The sequence below is a fragment of the Thalassophryne amazonica genome, chromosome 17 (assembly GCF_902500255.1).
Source record: "Thalassophryne amazonica chromosome 17, fThaAma1.1, whole genome shotgun sequence".
NCBI lineage: Eukaryota > Metazoa > Chordata > Actinopteri > Batrachoidiformes > Batrachoididae > Thalassophryne > Thalassophryne amazonica.
In genome coordinates, this window is record NC_047119.1 from 75,848,730 (window position 1) to 75,872,774 (window position 24,045).

Sequence of the window (24,045 nt, forward strand, 5' to 3'; positions counted from 1 at the left end):
GGTGTGTGTGTGTGTGTGTGTGTGTGTGTGTGTGTGTGTGTGTGTGTGTGTGTGTGTGTGTGTGTGTGTGTGTGTCTGTGTCTTCTCAGCTGCAGTGCTGAAGTATGAGAACAATGTGATGAACATCCGGCAGTTTAACTGCTCGCCGCACCCATATTGGCTGCCCAACTTCATGGACGTCTTCACCTGGTCTCTGCCCTTCGTTGGAGAGAAAGGTGAGCATGCGTCTGTCCATGTAGAAGGCGGAGTTTGTGTGTTCTGACAGGACGTAGATTTTGTTGTGTTGCAACATAAAAGTTGAGGCCTTGACTTGATGTTAGAACTTCACCTGAAGGTCTGAGTGTCTGTGGTTCGGGTTCTCTTTGGGCTTTGACCCGGGCTGATACTGACGATAACGTGACCAGTGAGAGCACAGTCGCGGGCTGTTGTTGGATGTCAGCCAATTAGGGAGCCAACGGGAGCCAGTCAGAGTTTAGAATGTTTTTGTGCTGGTCTAAGATGCTGTGGTGTGTTTTGGGCAGCGTCTCTTAGTTTCTGTTTTTCCTCTGGTTTTTCTTCATAGTCACAAAGTGTTGAGACATCATGCTGATGATTTTGAACCAGTCCATTTGTCCTGGGTGGGTCAGTAGAGCCGGTCACTACTCGTCACGTGGAGCGGTGTAAATGGTCCACGGGAGACGCGGGATGACATTTTAAAAAAATTATGTGGTGTTTCATCTCTTCCCCCCGACCACTCTGTGCATGTGCCCCCCCTCGCTCTGTGCGTGTGTTCCCCTGACCACTGTGTGCGTGTGCCCCCCCCTCGCTCTGTGCGTGTGTCCAAAGTTGCTCAGCTCTATACATTTAAATCAGACCATGATTTTTGATCCTACGTTGTCCTTTGACCTCCACATTAGAAATATTACGAGGACTGCTTTCTTCCACCTGCAAAATATAGCGAAGATTCATCCCATCCTGTCAATGGCTGATGCTGAGACCCTGATTCATGCGTTTATCTCTTCTTAATTGGTCTAAACACTTTCAGGTTTGGAGTTTCAGCTCCCTCCAAAGATTTTCTATTGAGTTCAGGTCTGCAGACTGGCCAGGCCACTCCAGGACCTTGAAATGCTTCTTACAGAGCTCCTCCTTAGTTGCCCTGGCTGTGTGTTTGGGGTCATTGTCATGCTGGAAGAACCAGCCATGACCCATCTTCAATGCTCTTACTGAGGGAAGCAGGTTGTTTGCCAAAATCTCACAATACATGACCCCATCCATCCTCCCTTCAATACGGTGCAGTTGTCCTGTCCCCTTTGCAGAAGAACACCCCCAGAGTATGATGTTTCCACCCCCATGCTTCACGGTTGGGATGGTTTTCTTGGGGTTGTTCTCATCCTCTAAACATGGCATTAAGACGGCGCTCTGTCCGTGCAGCCATGGCATTAAGACGGCGCTCTGTCCGTCCTGCCGTGGCATTAAGATGGTAGTCTGTCCATGCTGCCATGGCATTCAGACGGCGTTCTGCTTTGGCATGCATCTTTGTACGTGGCCTTTTTCCCGTTTAACAAACCAGTAGCTGAAGTAAGCGTCGTCGTGGCAGTGAGAGTGCAGACTTTGGAGCAGGAGGCGTTAAATGCTCTGGTTGTGCCCGTGCTGAGTGCCAGTGACGGGCTTCAGGATCGGTTGTGCAGCTCTTGTTTGAGAAACGTCTGGAAGTTTAGAAAGTTTCAGAATGAGTCTGTGGAAACTGATCCTCGTGATCATCAGAAACGTGTTTTTCTTCTCGTTCCCACAGTATGAGCTTCACTCTTCAGAGTTACTGATGTGCAGATTCTGACACTTGAAGACAGTTTCTCTGTGCTGACTGACTGTTTGTCAGGGCGGGGCTACGAGCAGGATATAGTTTGCGCTGATATTCATCTGAACACAGCGTGAACAAAGGAAAAGCTTTGAAATTAAAAAACATGTCCCTATTTCTACATGCAAACACAACCAGGTTAACTGTAACAGTAGTTAAGAACAGTTCGTCATTCAGACACAACCAGGTTAACTGTAACAGTAGTTAAGAACAGTTCGTCATTCAAACACAACCAGGTTAACTGTAACAGTAGTTAAGAACAGTTCGTCATGCCACACAATCAGGTTAACTGTAACAGTAGTTAAGAACATTTCCTCATTCAAACACAACCAGGTTAACTGTAACAGTAGTTAAGAACAGTTCGTTATTCAGACACAACCAGGTTAACTGTAACAGTAGTTAAGAACAGTTCCTCATTCAAATACAACCAGGTTAACTGTAACAGTAGTTAAGAACATTTCCTCATTCAAACACAACCAGGTTAACTGTAACAGTAGTTAAGAACAGTTCCTCGTTCAAACACAACTAGGTTAACTGTAACAGTAGTTAAGAACATTTCCTCATTCAAACACAACCAGGTTAACTGTAACAGTAGTTAAGAACAGTTCGTCATTCAGACACAACCAGGTTAACTGTAACAGTAGTTAAGAACAGTTCCTCATTCAAACACAACCAGCATAACTGTAACAGTAGTTAAGAACAGTTCGTCATTCAAACACAATCAGGTTAACTGTAACAGTAGTTAAGAACAGTTCCTCATTCAAACACAACCAGGTTAACTGTAACAGTAGTTAAGAACATTTCCTCATTCAAACACAACCAGGTTAACTGTAACAGTAGTTAAGAACAGTTCGTCATTCAGACACAACCAGGTTAACTGTAACAGTAGTTAAGAACAGTTCCTCATTCAAACACAACCAGGTTAACTGTAACAGTAGTTAAGAACAGTTCGTCATTCAGACACAACCAGGTTAACTGTAACAGTAGTTGAGAACAGTTCCTCATTCAAACACAACCAGCGTAACTGTAACAGTAGTTAAGAACAGTTCGTCATTCAAACACAATCAGGTTAACTGTAACAGTACTTAAGAACAGCTCATCATTCAAACACAACCAGGTTAACTGTAACAGTAGTTAAGAACATTTCCTCATTCAAACACAACCAGGTTAACTGTAACAGTAGTTAAGAACAGTTCGTCATGCCAACACAATCAGGTTAACTGTAACAGTAGTTAAGAACAGTTCGTCATGCCAACACAACCAGGTTAACTGTAACAGTAGTTAAGAACAGTTCCTCATTCAAACACAACCAGGTTAACTGTAACAATAGTTAAGAACAGTTCCTCATTCAAACACAACCAGGTTAACTGTAACAGTAGTTAAGAACATTTCCTCATTCAAACACAACCAGGTTAACTGTAACAGTAGTTAAGAACAGTTCATCATGCCAACACAATCAGGTTAACTGTAACAGTAGTTAAGAACATTTCCTCATTCAAACACAACCAGGTTAACTGTAACAGTAGTTATGAACAGTTCCTTGTGCAAACACAACCAAGTTAACTGTAACAGTAGTTAAGAACATTTCCTCATTCAAACACAAACAGTTTAACTGTAACAGTAGTAATGAACAGTTCCTTGTGCAAACACAACCAAGTTAACCCTAACCCTCCCTCCTTTTATTCTGTTTCTACCAGTCTTACTTCTATTATGTTTTCAGTGTAACTGCTGTGAATTTTAACTCATTAATTTACTCCACTGTGAGCCTTAGGAGTGGTTAGTATATTTGTTAGTGGTTAGCTCACGCTTGCTTGGCTATACTCTTAAGTTTTCTGGGGCACGTAAATCCTGCGTGATGCTGACAGCTTGGGTGGCTCTTTTAGAGAGCTGTGTCCATAAGCTAGAACAGCTTCTTAACTTAGTGGAGATAAATGTTATGGGCACTCCAGACAAGGTTATTGTTGGGCCGGCTAGCGTCGCGTAGGGCTTGGTGCCCGGTTCACAGGTTGCACTGCAACCAGTTTTCTCCCTTGGATATGCCTGATGTGAGTTCTTTGAGCCCACAGGTGACTTCCACTCCTATCTCCAGGCCGAAACGCCGGGCTTTAGTGATAGGGAATTCTATCACCTGCAAAGTCAGCTTACACATGCCGGCTGACCTTAAATGTATTCCTGGGACCAGAGCTCCCAACATTGCCTCCCATCTTAGGGTGCTGATGCTGCAGAAGGATAGACAGACAAAGGAACATGACACGAGATACAGTCACATAGTTATTCTTGTCGTCGTCAATGATGTCAGGATGAAGCACTCATAGGTCACAAAAATGGACATAGAGAGGACTTGTGACCTTGCCAGAAAGATGTGTTGGCATTGATTAATAGTCTCTGGTCCCCTCCCGTCCCGGGGTAATGATGAGGTGTTTAGCAGGCTGACATTGTTAAATAGGTCACTGGCGCAATTTTGTAGACAGCAAGACTTTAGCTTTATTGATAACTGGCCTTCGTTCTGGAGCCACCATTGCTTGATGATGCCGGACGGCCTTCACCCTACTGGCGTAAGCACCACCATCTTGTCTGCGGACATAGATAGAGTGCTGCAGGAGGGTAACATTAGGATGTTACAGCAGGCCACAGAGCAGGTGATGATAGACCCTGCAAGGCTTATGACAAATGTGGGTGTGGAATCCATTAGCTTAGTAGGAAAAATTAGTGCAGAAAATCATATGTTTGCATGGTGATAGTGCAGTTTATCTGCCAGGGAGGGAAATTCATCAAATTGAGACTGTGGCCTGTTTCCGTAGATGTGACCGTAAAAATCATAGAGAGATATGCTTTGAAAATTTAATACCCATTACTACATTGGATGATGTTGAAATTGAGGATGATGTTGAATTGAGGATGGAAATATTTGATATTGCTGTTCCAGCAATATCAAATATTTTGTGTCTGCTACCTACAACCCGTGTCTCAAAACTAAACCTACTTCCAGGAATCTTATATATGCTACTCTGGAACACCCCTAAATCCAAACAGTCCAATTGTCAACCCCAAAAAGGTCCTTAGTCTGGGTCTCATTAGCATAATATCACTGTCCTCAAAATCATTGTTGATTAATGATCTAATTATGGATCATCACTTAGATATGATTGGGTTATGTGAAACCTGGCTTAAACCTAAAGCTGTCTTCCCCTTAAATGAGGCCTGCCCACCGGCATACACATTTAGTCATGTCCCTCGTGATGCGAAGCAAGGCCGGGATTTTGCTTTTATTTATAAGTCTGGGTTTATATTATTAGCTGTTGGGGGTCACAAATGTAACTCGTTTGAGCATCTGATTCTCCGCTCTGCTCAGGATATTACACATTGCCAAGGTCAGAAGAATAAAAATCAGCTGTATTATTTTATCACAGTATATAGGCCTCCTGGCCCATACTCTGAATTCTTAGATGAATTCGGTACATTCATCTGTAACTTGTCAACTAGTGCAGATAACATTCTGATTATTGGGGACTTCAACATTCATGTAAATAAGCCTTCTGATCCCCTCTGCAAATCATTTATGGAAATTGTGGATGCATTAGGATTTCAGCAGTGCATTCAGGACTCGACGCACATTAGTGGAAATACCCTGGATTTGGTTCTCGCACGTGGTATAAGCGAAGTGCGCAACGCATCTGCGCATGTGTGGGTCAAACGGGGGCAAAAATCCCAACTACCAAACTCACACCGCTCCCATTGAATTTCGTATACAGTAGCATTAGCGGACTGTAAAAGTTAAGTCTTACAGGGATTGTTTCAAAGGCTTTAAGCCTTAAGCGACGCATACAATGATGACAGGGGCACATTGTGCTGTTTTCAAATGCTCGAACGGAATTTATAGGCTTGAAAGGTGGCTGAAAACACATGATTGCAAAGCTCCACCGAGTCCACATAAAGACGGAAGAAGAAGAAATGTGGTTGTAAACCTCTGTTCATTCTACACAATTTCCCCACAGAAAAGAAAGATCCAGACGGGCGTAAAAGACGGACTAAAATTGTAAGTTTCTTGCACACATTTATTTTGTCAATATCCTGAAACTGTGCCGAATTATAATGGCTGATGACGCCGTTTTCGTGCATCGGCTTATGACTGTAATCTCGCACCATGAATGACGTGGCGCGTAATATTGTAAAATTGACATGTTCTATAAACAAACTGCATGCATGCACATATCATTGTACGTCTGTCAACTTATCAAAACAAATGTGACACCAAAGAGGTTATATGTGAGACCCACATTCATTGTCTTCATTATGAAGCCGGTGGAGTAGCTGCTTTATAGATGCTTAGCAGCTACTTGCTGCTTAGCAAATATTCTGCAATATCCACAGTTTCAGACTCTGGACTTCGTCTAACCATCCGTCAGTTGCCTTCAAGGGGTCAGAAATTTGTTTGTCTCCAACTATGAACAAGGACTGGTCATTTTCGACAGCGGCTCTCTCTTCGGCACAAATGGTAGTTTCTGTAACAATGCAGCACACGCAAGCACAGCCAGCTCTTCTTTCCGCTTCTGTCCACTGCCGTACGTAGTCCTGGTTGTAACAGGCAATTTGTGGAGCTTACAAAAATGCTTTAAATTGTCAACTTTGCAGCAGTTGAAATGATCCAAATCACAGCACTCCTCGCTGCTTTCTACCGCCATAGCTTGTGGGTTGGTAGTCGAAAAATTTAGCCTAACCATAATGCACCGCGCGGCCTGAGATGTGCACGTCGCTTATTCCTGTCACAAATATTGACATCATGCCTCTTACATACAGTTTCGCTGCCGTGTTTAGTGGAACAGCAACCTTATTTATCACTGCAGCGATGCATCAACTCCTCAACTATGACTGAACTCAAAGCTGGACTGCCTGATGTCTTAGCTTCACATTTGGAAAATGCCCAGTAGACAGTCTTGTGGATAGTTTAAACTCAGCGCTCAAAACTACACTTGACATGATTTCGCCACCTTTGAAAAACCACGCCCACCAAACACAGTCACCTTGGTTCAGTGATTACTTCTGTGACCTCAAGCATAAAGACTAGAATGGTAATGGTGTCGTTCAAAATGAGAAGTATTCCACCTTGCGTGGCGTGATGCTATCTTAGACTATAAACATGCATTACTGGCTACAAAGCGGACCTATTACTCTGATTTGATCAGCAAAAACAAGCATAACTCAAAGTTCTTGTTCAACATGGTGGCAACACTTATTCATGGACAACCACCTGTAGTTCGCTGTCCTTTTACAGCACAAGCTTTCTTGGATTACTTTGAGAATCAAATCAAATCAATTTTATTTATATAGCGCCAAATCACAACAAACACTTGCCCCAAGGCACTTTATATTGTAAGGCAAAGCCATACAATAATTACAGAAAAACCCCAACGGTCAAAACGACCCCCTGTGAGCAAGTACTTGGCAACAGTGGGAAGGAAAAACTCCCTTTTAACAGGAAGAAACCTCCAGCAGAACCAGGCTCAGGGAGGGGCAGTCTTCTGCTGGGACTGGTTGGGGCTGAGGGAGAGAATCAGGAAAAAGACATGCTGTGGAAGAGAGCAGAGCTCAATCACTAATGATTAAATGCAGAGTGGTGCATACAGAGCAAAAAGAGAAAAACACTCAGTGCATCATGGGAACCCCCCAGCAGTCTAAGTCTATAGCAGCATAACTAAGGGATGGTTCAGGGTCACCTGATCCAGCCCTAACTATAAGCTTTAGCAAAAAGGAAAGTTTTAAGCCTAATCTTAAAAGTAGAGAGGGTGTCTGTCTCCCTGATCCGAATTGGGAGCTGGTTCCACAGGAGAGGAGCCTGAAAGCTGAAGGCTCTGCCTCCCATTCTACTCTTACAAACCCTAGGAACTACAAGTAAGCCTGCAGTCTGAGAGCGAAGCGCTCTATTGGGGTGATATGGTACTAAGAGGTCCCTAAGATAAGATGGGACCTGATTATTCAAAACCTTATAAGTAAGAAGAAGAATTTTAAATTCTATTCTAGAATTAACAAGAAGCCAATGAAGAGAGGCCAATATGGGTGAGATATGCTCTCTCCTTCTAGTCCCTGTCAGTACTCTAGCTGCAGCATTTTGAATTAACTGAAGGCTTTTCAGGGAACTTTTAGGACAACCTGATAATAATGAATTACAATAGTCCAGCCTAGAGGAAATAAATGCATGAATTAGTTTTTCAGCATCACTCTGAGACAAGACCTTTCTAATTTTAGAGATATTGCTCAAATGCAAAAAAGCAGTCCTACATATTTGCTTAATATGCGCATTGAAGGACATATCCTGATCAAAAATGACTCCAAGATTTCTCACAGTATTACTAGAGGTCAGGGTAATGCCATCCAGAGTAAGGATCTGGTTAGACACCATGTTTCTAAGATTTGTGGGGCCAAGTACAATAACTTCAGTTTTAGGAAATTAGAGGTCATCCATGTCTTTATGTCTGTAAGACAATCCTGCAGTTTAGCTAATTGGTGTGTGTCCTCTGGCTTCATGGATAGATAAAGCTGGGTATCATCTGCGTAACAATGAAAATTTAAGCAATACCGTCTAATAATACTGCCTAAGGGAAGCATGTATAAAGTGAATAAAATTGGTCCTAGCACAGAACCTTGTGGAACTCCATAATTAACTTTAGTCTGTGAAGAAGATTCCCCATTTACATGAACAAATTGTAATCTATTAGACAAATATGATTCAAACCACCGCAGCGCAGTGCCTTTAATACCTATGGCATGCTCTAATCTCTGTAATAAAATTTTATGGTCAACAGTATCAAAAGCAGCACTGAGGTCTAACAGAACAAGCACAGAGATGAGTCCACTGTCCAAGGCCATAAGAAGATCATTTGTAACCTTCACTAATGCTGTTTCTGTACTATGATGAATTCTAAAACCTGACTGAAACTCTTCAAATAGACCATTCCTCTGCAGATGATCAGTTAGCTGTTTTACAACTACCCTTTCAAGAATTTTTGAGAGAAAAGGAAGGTTGGAGATTGGCCTATAATTAGCTAAGATAGCTGGGTCAAGTGATGGCTTTTTAAGTAATGGTTTAATTACTGCCACCTTAAAAGCCTGTGGTACATAGCCAACTAACAAAGATAGATTGATCATATTTAAGATCGAAGCATTAAATAATGGTAGGGCTTCCTTGAGCATCCTGGTAGGAATGGGGTCTAATAAACATGTTGATGGTTTGGATGAAGTAACTAATGAAAATAACTCAGACAGAACAATCGGAGAGAAAGAGTCTAACCAAATACCGGCATCACTGAAAGCAGCCAAAGATAACGATATGTCTTTGGGATGGTTATGAGTAATTTTTTCTCTAATAGTTAAACTTTTGTTAGCAAAGAAAGTCATGAAGTCATTACTAGTTAAAGTTAATGGAATACTCAGCTCAATAGAGCTCTGACTCTTTGTCAGCCTGGCTACAGTGCTGAAAAGAAACCTGGGGTTGTTCTTATTTTCTTCAGTTAGTGATGAGTAGAAAGATGTCCTAGCTTTACAGAGGGCTTTTTTTATAGAGCAACAGACTCTTTTTCCAGGCTAAGTGAAGATCTTCTAAATTAGTGAGACGCCATTTCCTCTCCAACTTATGGGTTATCTGCTTTAAGCTACGAGTTTGTGAGTTATACCACGGAGTCAGGCACTTCTGATTTAAAGCTCTCTTTTTAGAGGAGCTACAGCATCCAAAGTTGTCTTCAATGAGGATGTAAAACTATTGACGAGATACTCTATCTCACTTACAGAGTTTAGGTAGCTACTCTGCACTGTGTTGGTATATGGCATTAGAGAACATAAAGAAGGAATCATATCCTTAAACCTAGTTACAGCGCTTTCTGAAAGACTTCTAGTGTAATGAAACTTATTCCCCACTGCTGGGTAGTCCATCAGAGTAAATGTAAATGTTATTAAGAAATGATCAGACAGAAGGGGGTTTTCAGGGAATACTGTTAAGTCTTCTATTTCCATACCATAAGTCAGAACAAGATCTAAGATATGATTAAAGTGGTGGGTGGACTCATTTACTTTTTAAGCAAAGCCAGTAGAGTCTAATAATAGATTAAATGCAGTGTTGAGGCTGTCATTCTCAGCATCTGTGTGGATGTTAAAATCGCCCACTATAATTATCTTATCTGAGCTAAGCACTAAGTCAGACAAAAGGTCTGAAAATTCACAGAGAAACTCACAGTAACGACCAGGTGGACGATAGATAATAACAAATAAAATTGGTTTTTGGGACTTCCAATTTGGATGGACAAGACTAAGAGTCAAGCTTTCAAATGAATTAAAGCTCTGTCTGGGTTTTTGATTAATTAATAAGCTGGAATGGAAGATTGCTGCTAATCCTCCGCCCCGGCCCGTGCTACGAGCATTCTGACAGTTAGTGTGACTCGGGGGTGTTGACTCATTTAAACTAACATATTCATCCTGCTGTAACCAGGTTTCTGTAAGGCAGAATAAATCAATATGTTGATCAATTATTATATCATTTACCAACAGGGACTTACAAGAGAGAGACCTAATGTTTAATAGACCACATTTAACTGTTTTAGTCTGTGGTGCAGTTGAAGGTGCTATATTATTTTTTTCTTTTTTAATTTTTATGCTTAAATAGATTTTTGCTGGTTATTGGTAGTCTGGGAGCAGGCACCGTCTCTACGGGGATGGGGTAATGAGGGGATGGCAGGGGGAGAGAAGCTGCAGAGAGGTGTGTAAGACTACAACTCTGCTTCCTGGTCCCAACCCTGGATAGTCACGGTTTGGAGGATTTAAGAAAATTGGCCAGATTTCTAGAAATGAGAGCTGCTCCATCCAAAGTGGGATGGATGCCGTCTCTCCTAACAAGACCAGGTTTTCCCCAGAAGCTTTGCCAATTATCTATGAAGCCCACCTCATTTTTTGGACACCACTCAGACAGCCAGCAATTCAAGGAGAACATGCGGCTAAACATGTCACTCCCGGTCTGATTGGGGAGGGGCCCAGAGAAAACTACAGAGTCCGACATTGTTTTTGCAAAGTTACACACCGATTTAATGTTAATTTTAGTGACCTCCGATTGGCGTAACCGGGTGTCATTACTGCCGACGTGAATTACAATCTTACCAAATTTACGCTTAGCCTTACCCAGCAGTTTCAAATTTCCTTCAATGTCCCCTGCTCTGGCCCCCGGAAGACAATTGACTATGGTTGCTGGTGTCGCTAACTTCACATTTCGCAAAACAGAGTCGCCAATAACCAGAGTTTGATCCTCGGCGGGTGTGTCGTCGAGTGGGGAAAAACGGTTAGAGATGTGAACGGGTTGGCGGTGTACACGGGGCTTCTGTTTAGGGCTACGCTTCCTCCTCACAGTCACCCAGTCAGCCTGCTTTCCCGGCTGCTCGGGATCTGCCAGGGGGTAACTAACGGCGGCTAAGCTACCTTGGTCCGCACCGACTACAGGGGCCTGGCTAGCTGTAGAATTTTCCACGGCGCGGAACCGAGTCTCCAATTTGCCCAGCCTGGCCTCCAAAGCTACGAATAAGCTACACTTATTACAAGTACCGTTACTGCTAAAGGAGGCCGAGGAATAACTAAACATTTCACACCCAGAGCAGAAAAGTGCGGGAGAGACAGGAGAAGCCGCCATGCTAAATCGGCTAAGAGCTAGTAGCTACGCTAAGCTAGCGGATTCCTAAAAACACGCAAAGTGAATAATGTGTAAATAATTTAGAGGTGATTCAGCAGAAGGAGTGCTTTAGTTAAGGCACGTAAAGATTACACTGGGAAACAAATCGTAATCTAGATAACTAGATCAATCTAACTGCGCAGATTAAACAGCTAACAGATACAGAAAAACACAGCTGTGCTCCGGAACAGGAAGTGATACAATACCGCAGTGAGAGCCAACCACCAGTAGAGGCAAGCAAGAGTCAAGTCACAGAGAAACTCACAGTAAAAGAGAAGAAAATAGATAACATTAGGTTAAACATATCCCAGCATGCCTTAACCCAGCCACTACACCCTGGTATTTGAGGTGGGTGCCACTACTGAGGTATTACCTAGATTTACAGAATTTGATAGTATCTCTCTAGACATGCTGACGAAACTCGTAACGTCAACAAAAACACAACCTGTTTATTTGATCCTATACCAACAAAACTGTTTAAGGACCTGTGGTCCACTCTTGGGCCGACTGTGCTAGAAATGATTAATCTTTCTTTAACTTCTGGATCTGTTCCTAAATGTTTCAAATCTGCAGTGATTAAACCATCTAATCTTGATCCTAGTCTATTGAACAACTATCCGCCGATATCAACTCTATCATTTTGCTCTAAAATTCTGGAAAAAGTGGTGTCACAGCAGCTCGTAGACTATCTTACTGAGAATAATTTCTTTGAGCCACTGCAGTCTGATTTTAGAAAATATCATTCCACAGAGACGGCTCTCACTAAAGTGGTGAATGATCTTCTGCTTGAAATAGATTCAGACACTACTACAGTTCTGGTGCTGTTAGATCTCAGTGCTGTGTTTGATACCATGGATCATCATATTCTACTTGACAGGCTGGAGAATTCCATCTATCCATCCATTTTCTTCCGCTTCATCTGAGGTTGGGTCGCAGGGGTAGCAGCTCAAGCAAAGCCGCCCATACCACCCGATCCACACACACATCACCCAGCTCCTCCGGGGGAACCCCGAGGCGTTCCAAAGCCAGCTGCGAGACATAGTCCCTCCAGTGTGTCCTGGGTCTGGAGAATTGTTTTGGGATTACTGGGAGTGCCCTTGCATGATTGCCATCATACCTGACCAGTCGTTCTCACTGTGTTTTGTACACTGACCTTAGTGACATGAAATTTGAAGTTCCACAGCGGTCCGTCTTAGGCCCCCTGCTTTTCTCCCTTTATATAGCACCCGTTGGGCACATATTGCGGCATTTTGGGATTACCTTTCATTGCTATGCTGATGATACTCAGTTGTACATAACTGCTGGTAATCTCATCCACATGAATTCTTTGGAAGGTTGCCTTGTATCAGTGAGAAGTTGGATGTCTAGCAACTTCCTACTTTTAAACTCTGATAAGACTGAAATGATGGTTCTTGGTTCAGTGAGACATCGGCATCAATTTGACCACTTAACGCTTAGCCTAGGCTCATGTGTCATACATCACACTTAGAGAGAGGAACCTTGGGATTATTATTGATCCTATTGATCCTACGTTGTCCTTTGACCTCCACATTATAAATATTACGAGGACTGCTTTCTTCCACCTGCAAAATATCGCAAAGATTTGTCCCATCCTGTCTATGGCTGATGGTGATGCCCTGATCCATGCATTTATCTCTTCTAGATTGGACAGCTGCAGTGTTCTATTTTCTTGTTTACCACAGTCCAGCATTAGGGCTCTCCAGTTAGTTAAAAATGCTGCAGCCAGACCTTTGACACAAAGCAGAAAGTTTTACCACATTACACCCATTTTAGCGTCTCTTCACTGGCTTCCTGTCCCTGTGAGAGCAGGTTTTAAGGTTCTGCTACTAACCTATAAAATTATTCACAGACTGGCACCTCCTTACCTAGCTGACCTAATTAAACCCTACGTACCGGCTCTATGTTGAGAGAGATGAGAGATATACTTTATTGATCTCACAGTGGAGAAATTACGTTTACACTCCAGTTACCTCAGACAGCAATTAGTCCACAAATATTACTTGTTTACCATAATAATGGCACATATCAGAATTAAAGACAGCACATACACATTTGACATCCTAATGACATTGTTCATGTGCACAAGTCCGTTATCCGATTTGAGGCAAGTGGGTGAAGGCCATGCAGCAACCCTGAGATGCGCCGCCGGCTGCTTGGGGGGAGTAACGGGGGCTGCAGCTAAAACTGCACCACCCCTGCAGAAGGGCGAAAGAGTGACGTGAGCAGGCGCTGGTGTGGGGAGTGTTGATGGGGGATAGGAGGGGGTGGGGGAAGGTAATGGAGCATGCTTCAGTCCTATGAAAAGCAGTTTGTCTTTACGAGTTGAGATCAGAAACAGCCAAATGATCCCCAGGCCGAAGAAATTCCTCTGGAGGAAAACAGTCGGGCAATTTGACCTTCAGGCTTGATAAGCCTGTAATATTATGGTTTGAGCAGTGAAAGACACTTTTTAACAGTTCCACTTGCACAACCAAATCCCAATTATGAATTAAGAATATTCCCATTTATGAATTAAGAATATTCACCGGCCTCTGAAATCTTCAACTTCAACTGCAAGGCGCGCATCTGCTCCAAGATGTCATCCAATTTGCATCTGAGTTCAAGAGTCATTGCAGTCTGAGAATGCACTGCCTTGCCAACCTTGTTAATCATGATTGACAAGCGAGGGGCCGTGATTCTTGATGCTGCCGTCTTGCCAATTTTCCGGTAGATCAGGGCAGCACATAAGCCAGAAAGTACCAGCCCTGCTACCATGAGACCAAAAATTAATAAATCCTTGATGTCCTCAGTGGAGAAAGGCGCCAAGCATGCAATACGCCAAGACACCCAGGGGTCGAGGACATAGCCCGCAGGATATGTTCCATCTGGGCAGGTAGGATCCCCCAGTCTTGACCTTCTTGTAGAAAAATGGTGTCAATAGCGTTCAGAGTCCAGCTGATCAATTCCATGGTTAATCCAATAGTAGTCCAATAGATCCAGTATCCAGTATAATTTGAGGAATTCACAGTCTGGTGAAGTAGGGACTTGAAGGTTGAAAGCAGAGAACAGAGATAAGGGAGAGTGGAGGAGATGCGACCGCCTTTGTTGGAGTCCCAAGCTGTTCTCAGGGTGCAGGACTACTTTGTGTCCCTAGGGTGAATAAAAAGTCTGCGGGTCACAGAGCTTTCTCTTATCGTGCCCCTGTTCTGTGGAAAAATACACTTCAAGACTTCAACCAATCAAAATCACCAGCCACACTTGGGTTGATCACCAACCCACGTGGGGTGTTGCTGAGGTGATTTAGGTGAATGACTGAGTTCCCAATCCAGATGGCAGAGGTCCATAGAAACAGGACCAAGTGGTCCTGGTTGGTTTGAATGGTTTGAATGCACGACGTGGAGTCTAAAACACCACGGAGTGGTGTTACTCCACGAAGTGCATTCAAACCGTATAATGCACGGCTTCGAGTTGTTTAATCTGCTTATACCATGGTCCCACACAGTGAGCTAACACACAAATGTTTATTAAAGTTAAGAGAACTTGATAAAAATGCGTAAGTATTTGGGACTATTTTATGCCAGTCTCAAGATATTTTCATCCTTGTCAATGTTCTCTCCTTCTTTCCCGTCTTCAATCTTGTCTAGTTCGTCCGATGTTAAATCTTTACGCCGTTGCTTTTGCTGTTCTTCTCGTTTGCTCTCCTCCTCTTTCCATTCCTCAAACGTTTTATTTTGGCCAAAAATATTAAAATTCAATTGGAAATCCATGTTTTATCGTGTTTCTGTCATTCACCTGTCAAAACACAGCTCATCTGCGCCAAATGATTTATGCGTTGCTATGGTGACGACCAGAGCCAAGTGAGTATAACAGTGACTTAACTTGCTGAACTACGTGTGCGTATACACGAAAATAATGCACACCAGTTAGACATGGAATTCTCACTGGCCGTGGTATAATTGGACTTAGCACCTCCCAGATTTCTATTTGCTCTGCAGATATTTGTTCTTGAAACACTCTCCTCTTGCATGAGCCGCTGCTTTTGTCCAAGTATTTTCAGCTGATGATGGAGCTGTAGTGGCACAAAGAGGTACTGTAGTTCATGGGAAACTGAAAGAATAGTGCCGGGGCAGCTTGTAACCCCGGGATATATTGTGATGTAACATGGTGTGTGTGTGTGTGTGTGTGTGTGTGTGTGTGTGTGTGTGTGTGTGTGTGTGTGTGTGTGTGTGTGTGTGTGTGTGTGTGTGTGTGTGTGTGTGTGCGTGTGCGCGCGCTTGCTCTCGCACAGTGACAGAGATGCTGGTGAACGTGTTGAACATCTGCTCGGATGATGAGCTCTTGTCAGAAGGTGACGACACCTGTGAGGGTAAGCACTCTTTCTGTTGTCTTTGTCCATGTTCTCTTTCCTCCTGTGTCCTGGCAGTAACTCCACCCTCAGCCACTTCAGAAGATCCACATTTGTTTCAGCCTGTGTTTTTATTCAGGACGTCCCTGTGATCTGTTTCATGAAGGGGACACAGTCAGACATGGAACAGCACTGCACCGCGGCCTTCTCTCTCTCTTCTCCTGCTGCCTCCAGCAGTTCTTGGTACTGGTTTGGTTCTGCTAGGTCAGACAGTGTCTTTGTCCCGGTGTATCTGAGGCCTTGTCACCTCGCTGTTTCGCTGTTCAAACTCACTGGAACAGGCAGCGATTGCACCTGTGTCTGAACCAGGCAGTAGAAGACTCATCCCCAACCCAAGTTTGTACTTTTTGATGAGGTCCATCTTGTCTAGGTGAGACCAGAACTGCGCCACTCTGCATATGCTGCTGCCAGGTGTCAGCCACAGTGAGGAAATCATGGAGATGTGCAGCATCAGCCTTTGAAATGTGGCTCAAAACCAAAACATTCCAAAAGGAATTTCTGTGACTCATTGCAGTCCTTGGTTCAAGGTTCAAAAGGTTTATTGTCATATGTACAGTAAGAAACGTATTTCCCTGTGCAATGAAATTCTCTTCTTTGCTGCTCTCACCGGGTGTCTATAATAATAGTCAAAATAGGCATTAAAAAAAAAAAAAGCATTAAAAGCATTAAGCATTAAAAAGTAAAGTAACAATAAAGGTGCAGTTACAGTATGAAGTGAAATGAAATAATGTGCAAATAGCAAGATTCAAGTATTAACAGTTAACAGTAAAGTAACAGTAAGGTGCAGTAACAGTGTGAAGTGACCCCAGGGGGTCTGCTCAGTCCTTAGCAGCATTCAGCAGTCTGATGGCAGTGGGGTAGAAAGAGTTTTTGAAGCGGGTGGTTTTGCATTTCACACTCCTGAACCTCCGTCCTGAAGGCAGCAGTGTGAACAGTCCGTGTTGGGGATGTGTAGGGTCTTTTATGATGGCGGCAGCTCTATTGTGGACTCTCCGATGGTAAATGCTCTGCAGAGATGGTAGTGGTGTCCTCGTGATCTTTGATGCGGTCTTCACTACTTTCTGCAGGCGTTTGCGGTCATTCACCGTTGAGCTGCCATACCACGCAGTAATCGAGGTGGTGAGAATGGACTCAATGATGCAGCTGTAGAAGTTGCTGAGAATCTTGGGTGACATGCCAAATTTCCTCAGCCTCCTCAGGAAGTACAGCCGCTGCTGAGCCTTCTTTACCACCTGTGTCGTGTTAAGTGTCCAAGTGAGGTCACTACTGATGTGGACCCCGAGATATTTAAAGCTGCTCACTCTCTCCACCTTGCGGCCTTGGATAGACAGTGGCTGATGAGGTTCCCTCTCCCTCCTCATGTCCACTATCATTTCCTTGGTTTTATCTGTGTTCAGGGTGAGGTTGTTGACTCCACACCATGTCACCAGGCCTTCCACCTCCCTCCTGTAAGCTGCTTCGTCTCCGCCGGTGATGCGGAGGGAGCGTTGTGTGGTAGGGAACGGTCAGCTTTTTTCCCTGAGGACTTTGGAGACAGGGGAATCTACCAACAGCCCTTACTTAAGTCCAGAGTCGTGAAAAAGTGACCGGGGCATCAGATACTGATGGAGACATGACGCTGAATTTACTCCCCTGAAAAGTGCACAGAAATGTAGAGACCCATGTCGTTTGGTTACTGTTAGACTCTGGGTTCTTTGGGTCTGCCCTGTATCAGTGAGACTCTGTTACTACTAAAAGGACAATTTATTTATTTCATGTGAAGTTAATCATACCAGATCTGGGGTTCTCACCGTCTTGCAGTCACGCAGGAGCTCATTGAGGAAAGAGACCCCGAACACTCCTTTTACAGCACAAGATTTCCTGGATTACTTTGAGAAGAAAATAGATGACATCAGGTTAAACATATCCCAGCATGCCTTAATCCAGCCACTATACCCTGCTATTGATGTGGGCGTCATTACTGAGGTATTACCTAGATTTACAGAATTTGACAGTATCTCACTAGACATGCTGACAAAACTCGTAACATCAACAAAAAGCACAACCTGTTTATTTGATCCTATACCAACAAAACTGTTTAAGGACCTGTGGTCCACTCTTGGGCTGACTGTGCTGGAAATTATCAATCTTTCTTTAACTTCAGGATCTGTTCCTAAATGTTTCAAATCTGCAGTGATTAAACCATTACTTAAGAAACCTAATCTTGACCCTAGTGTATTGACAAACTATTGGCTGATATCAAATCTATCATTTTGCTCTAAAATTCTGGAAAAAGTGGTGTCTCAGCAGCTCGTGGACTATCTTACTGAGAATAATCTCTTTGAGCCACTGCAGTCTGCTTTTAGAAAATATCATCCCACAGAGACGGCTCTCACTAAAGTGGTGAATGATCTTCTGCTTACAATGATAAGGGTCTATTGGTCTATTTGAAGAGTTTCAGTCAGGTTTTAGAATTCATCATAGTACAGAAACAGCATTAGTGAAGGTTACAAATGATCTTCTTATGGCCTCGGACAGTGGACTCATCTCTGTGCTTGTTCTGTTAGACCTCAGTGCTGCTTTTGATACTGTTGACCATAAAATTTTATTACAGAGATTAGAGCATGCCATAGGTATTAAAGGCACTGCGCTGCGGTGTTTTGAATCATATTTATCTAATAGATTACAATTTGTTCATGTAAATGGGGAATCTTCTTCACAGACTAAAGTTAATTATGGAGTTCCACAAGGTTCTGTGCTAGGACCAATTTTATTCACTTTATACATGCTTCCCTTAGGCAGTATTATTAGACGGTATTGCTTAAATTTTCATTGTTACGCAGATGATACCCAGCTTTATCTATCCATGAAGCCAGAGGACACACACCAATTAGCTAAACTGCAGGATTGTCTTACAGACATAAAGACATGGATGACCTCTAATTTCCTGCTTTTAAACTGAGATAAATCTGAAGTTATTGTACTTGGCCCCACAAATCTTAGAAACATGGTGTCTAACCAGATCCTTACTCTGGATGGCATTACCCTGACCTCTAGTAATACTGTGAGAAATCTTGGAGTCATTTTTGATCAGGATATGTCATTCAAAGCGCATATTAAACAAATATGTAGGACTGCTTTTTTGCATTTACGCAATATCTCTAAAATCAGAAAGGTCTTGTCTCAAGTGATGCTGAAAAACTAATTCATGCATTTATTTCCTCTAGGCTGGACTATTGTAATTCATTATTATCAGGTTGTCCTAAAAGTTCCCTAAAAAGCCTTCAGTTAATTCAAAATGCTGCAGCTAGAGTACTGACGGGGACTAGAAGGAGAGAGCATATCTCACCCATATTGGCCTCTCTTCATTGGCTTCCTGTTAATTCTAGAATAGAATTTAAAATTCTTCTTCTTACTTATAAGGTTTTGAATAATCAGGTCCCATCTTATCTTAGGGACCTCGTAGTACCATATCACCCCAATAGAGCGCTTCGCTCTCAGACTGCAGGCTTACTTGTAGTTCCTAGGGTTTGTAAGAGTAGAATGGGAGGCAGAGCCTTCAGCTTTCAGGCTCCTCTCCTGTGGAACCAGCTCCCAATTCAGATCAGGGAGACAGACACCCTCTCTACTTTTAAGATTAGGCTTAAAACTTTCCTTTTTGCTAAAGCTTATAGTTAGGGCTGGATCAGGTGACCCTAAACCATCCCTTAGTTATGCTGCTATAGACGTAGACTGCTGGGGGGTTCCCATGATGCACTGTTTCTTTCTCTTTTTGCTCTGTATGCACCACTCTGCATTTAATCATTAGTGATCGATCTCTGCTCCCCTCCACAGCATGTCTTTTTCCTGGTTCTCTCCCTCAGCCCCAACCAGTCCCAGCAGAAGACTGCCCCTCCCTGAGCCTGGTTCTGCTGGAGGTTTCTTCCTGTTAAAAGGGAGTTTTTCCTTCCCACTGTAGCCAAGTGCTTGCTCACAGGGGGTCGTTTTGACCGTTGGGGTTTTTACATAATTATTGTATGGCCTTGCCTTACAATATAAAGCGCCTTGGGCAACTGTTTGTTGTGATTTGGCGCTATATAAAAAAATTGATTGATTGATTGAATGGATTCAGACACCACTACGGTTCTGGTGCTGTTAGATCTCAGTGCTGCATTTGATACACTGGATCATCATATTCTACTCGATAGGCTGGAAAATCATTTTGGGATTACTGGGAGTGTCCTTGCATGGCTGACGTCATACTTGACCAGTCGTTCTCACTGTGTTTTGTACAGTAACACTACCTCTAACCTTAGTGACATGAAATTTGGGGTTCCTCAGGTGTCTGTCTTAGGCCCCCTGCTTTTCTCCCTTTATATAGTACCCCTTGGGCACATATTGTGGCGTTTTTCACTGCTATGCACATGATACTCAGTTATACATGCCGATAACTACTGGTAATCTCATTCACATAAAATCCTTAGAAGATTGCCTTGCAGCAGTGAGAAGTTGGATGTCTAGAAACTTCCTACTTTTAAATGCTGAAAAGACTGAAATGATGGTTCTTGGTCCAGTGAGACATCTGCATCAATTTGACCAGTTAACACTCAGCCTAGGTTTGTGTGTCATACATCACACTGACAAAGTGAGGAACCTTGGGGTAATTTTTGATCCTTCGTTGTCCTTTGGCCTCCATATTAGAAATATTACGAGGACTGCTTTCTTCCACCTGCGAAATATAGCGAAGATTCGTCCCATCCTGTCTATGGCTGATGCTGAGACCCTGATCCATGCGTTCATCTCTTCTAGATTGGACTACTGCAATGTTCTATTTTCTGGTTTACCACAGTCTAGCATTAGGGGTCTCCAATTGGTTCAAAATGCTGCAGCCAGACTTTTGACACAAAGCAGAAAATGATTTTTAAGGTTATTTATGTTATTTTATTGTTGGTGGTATTTATTTTTGTGGCTTTTACTGTGTAAACATTACACCCATTTTGGCGTCTCTTCACTGGCTTCCTGTCCCAGTGAGATCAGATTTTAAGGTTCTGCTACTAACCTATAAAATTATTCATGGACTGGCACCCTCCTACCTAGCTGACCTAATTAAACCTTACGTACCGGCCCAGGCTTTACATTCTCAGGGTGCAGGACTACTTTGTGTCCCTAAGGTGAATAAGAAGTCTGCGGGTCACAGAGTTTTCTCTTATCGTGCCCCTGTTCTGTGGAATGATCTCCCTGCGTCAATAAAACAGTCAGATTCTGTGGAGACTTTCAAGTTCAGACTTAAGACACACTTATTTTCCCTTTCATATGGCTAGCATACTGGTACAGTTTTGTTTTACGCTTTTTACTCTTTTAAGTCATTTTATTAGTAATTGGAGCGTGCCTCGGCCTCAACTTTACCTAAATTCTGGGTCTTTTAGTAAAGCTTAGGGCTAGCGGCCGGCGATCACCTTAGTACAGAGGCCTCAAACCGGTTCCAGAAAGGGCCGAGAGGGTGCAGGCTTTCTGTGCAACCACCCACTCCAGCAGGTGATTTCACTTAATAACTGATTTCACCTGCTCAAAGTGATGTTAATCAGTGAAATCACCTGCTGGAGTTAGAGGTTGCACAGAAAGCCTGCACCCTCTAGGCCCTTTCTGGAACCGGTTTGAGACCTCTGCTTTAGTATTTCTTCTGTTTTTCTTGTTGATTAGTGCTGGCTAAATTATACAGTATTTTTTGTCTTTCTGATGCCTGATTCTGTTTTTTCTCTGTTTAAGGTGCAGCTCCATCCAGAGATGGGAGTTGTGTTTGTGTTGGCGATTCTCCTGTCCTGTGCACCAACAGCAATTCTTGTATATTTGTCCGTGAATTGTTCTGTGAATTATTTGTGTAATTTATGTTTGTAGCATGGCCCAAGCAGAGGGTCACCCCTTTGAGTCTGGTCTGCTTGAGGTTTCTTCCTCAGAGGGAGTTTTTCCTTACCACTGTTGCTCTGGGGGTTGGTAAGGTTAGACCTTACCTGTGTGAAGCGCCTTGAGGCAACTCTGTTGTGATTTGGTGCTATATAAAGGAAAATAAATTGAAAAAAAAATTGAAACACAGTTTACTGTAAGGTTTTATAGACATCCATTGACGTCATTGATAAAGATACGATCAAACATGCCATGTCATGTTTAGGCCATGTGGCTAACTGGGTCAGACTTTAAAGACATAAAAGCAGGACCTTGTGTTAGTGGAACCGCTGGCTGTTACGTCTTTTCACATGATAACAAGATAATGAAAGATGCTTAATTTTTACAAGATATACTTGTGGTGCCGACAAATATGGTTTTGATACTGTTGACCATAAAATTTTATTACAGAGATTAGAGCATGCCATAGGTATTAAAGGCACTGCGCTGCGGTGGTTTGAATCATATTTATCTAATAGATTACAATTTGTTCATGTAAATGGGGAATCTTCTTCACAGACTAAGGTTAATTATGGAGTTCCACAAGGTTCTGTGCTAGGACCAATTTTATTCACTTTATACATGCTTTCCTTAGGCAGTATTATTAGAATGCATTGCTTAAATTTTCATTGTTACACAGATGATACCCAGCTTTATCTATCCATGAAGCCAGAGGACACACACCAATTAGTTAAACTGCAGGATTGTCTTACATACATAAAGACATGGATGACGGATGATGGATTTCCTGCTTTTAAACTCAGATTGTTATGTGTCGGACGTGATCGGAGCACCGACCCAGCGTTTGACAGGACCCAGCATAAAATAAGCAGAGCACGGTTCAAAAGATAACAGAATTTAATAATCATAGTGAGTTTAGTGATAAACAACCAAAAATGTCCGAGGTCTGGTGAGGTGAAAACACGGCGCGCTCTCAGCAGTGCAAACGGTCCGGAGCCACAGCAGTTCGGACCCAGGGACCCCGCCGACACCCCCCAGGTGGCCGCGACAAACCAAGTCTGTGAAGAAAGAAAACATGAGGTGAGTCCAACACTCTCCACCCAGAGAGACACAGCTCAAAGGTGCACACAATCAGCAAACACTTCCTGGCTTAAATATATATCAGCTTCTCACCCTGCATGTTGTGAAAGTGTAGGGACACGGACCCACAACGGGGCGTAAATGAACGGACAATGGAGGAAGTCAAATATCAACACTTTACTGTTGTGAAACAAGCACAACAATCACAACCAATAATAATAATTGTAGCGATAAGTCAATCACAACGGTGTCGTGTGGGCAGGCTCGAAGGTAGGAGACGTCCGTCCAAGCCGAACCGGAACCACACGATTTCCTCCGCCACCGAACCCCGGGAATACTGGAGCCGCCAAGTCCCGAACTCCAGGTGGCCACTGTCTCCGCTTGTCAGATCCGGTACTGCTGGCGAGGAACAGAAACAGTCAGATGTGGGTGCGTCTGCACCCAGCAACACGTGGGGTGAAACACCACCTCCACCTCTAGTCAGGAAAAACACAGCAGGAATGTAAGTACTTATCCGTGTAGCAATCTCCTGCTGTTCTTCTCTCTGTACAAAGGCAAAAAGTATTTTCTAGTCAAAGAATAATTCGCTGGCTGGATATGTTACCTTCTGGGTCGAACGATATCTCGGCAAGGAGGTGGAGATGTCGTCTGGCTGATATACCGACACTGATCCGACGAATGGTGACAGCTGTCAAAGATGATGAGCGGCAGCTGTCACTCTGGCTGCTCCTGTGAGGCGGCAGCGCCCTCTGGTGCCTGGAGCCCGCACTCCAGGCAGGGTGCCCTCTGGTGGTGGTGGGCCAGCAGTACCTCCTCTTCAGCGGCCCACACAACACTGCAGGCACGGAACAACTCAGTTCAAATCTCCACTGCAGCAGAAGCTGATTAGACAATTAGCATAACGTGACAGCTCAATAACACAAGGTGTGAGGGACACCAAATCCACTGTCATTACTTCATAAAAGTCACCAAAACCAAATTACCTCAGGAAGTGTGCTGAAGAGCGTGAGACCTCACCCAATCCTCCTTCACAGACTGTGGCGTCAAACCTGGAGCTGTCTCTGCGTCCATGATGGTGAGATTGTTCTCCTGACGTCGATCTCACGCGTCTGCTCACAAGGTCGAGTCTCTGGCAATCACACACTGTGCATTCAAGGTTTAAATGCA

At 43.4% G+C, this 24,045-nt stretch overlaps 1 protein-coding gene across 1 annotated transcript in view; it reads left to right on the forward strand.

Moving 5' to 3' along the window:
- Positions 1 to 59: 59 nt before the first annotated feature.
- The window catches only part of LOC117528995 (serine/threonine-protein phosphatase 2B catalytic subunit alpha isoform-like), a 75,220-nt gene continuing 51,234 nt past the window's right edge, over positions 60 to 24,045 (forward strand). Inside the window, exons 1-2 of the mRNA XM_034191678.1 lie at positions 60 to 215; positions 15,823 to 15,900. Of these exons, the coding sequence (XP_034047569.1) occupies positions 119 to 215; positions 15,823 to 15,900 (175 nt within the window). The 5' untranslated portion in view covers positions 60 to 118. The remainder of the gene's footprint in view (positions 216 to 15,822; positions 15,901 to 24,045) is intronic.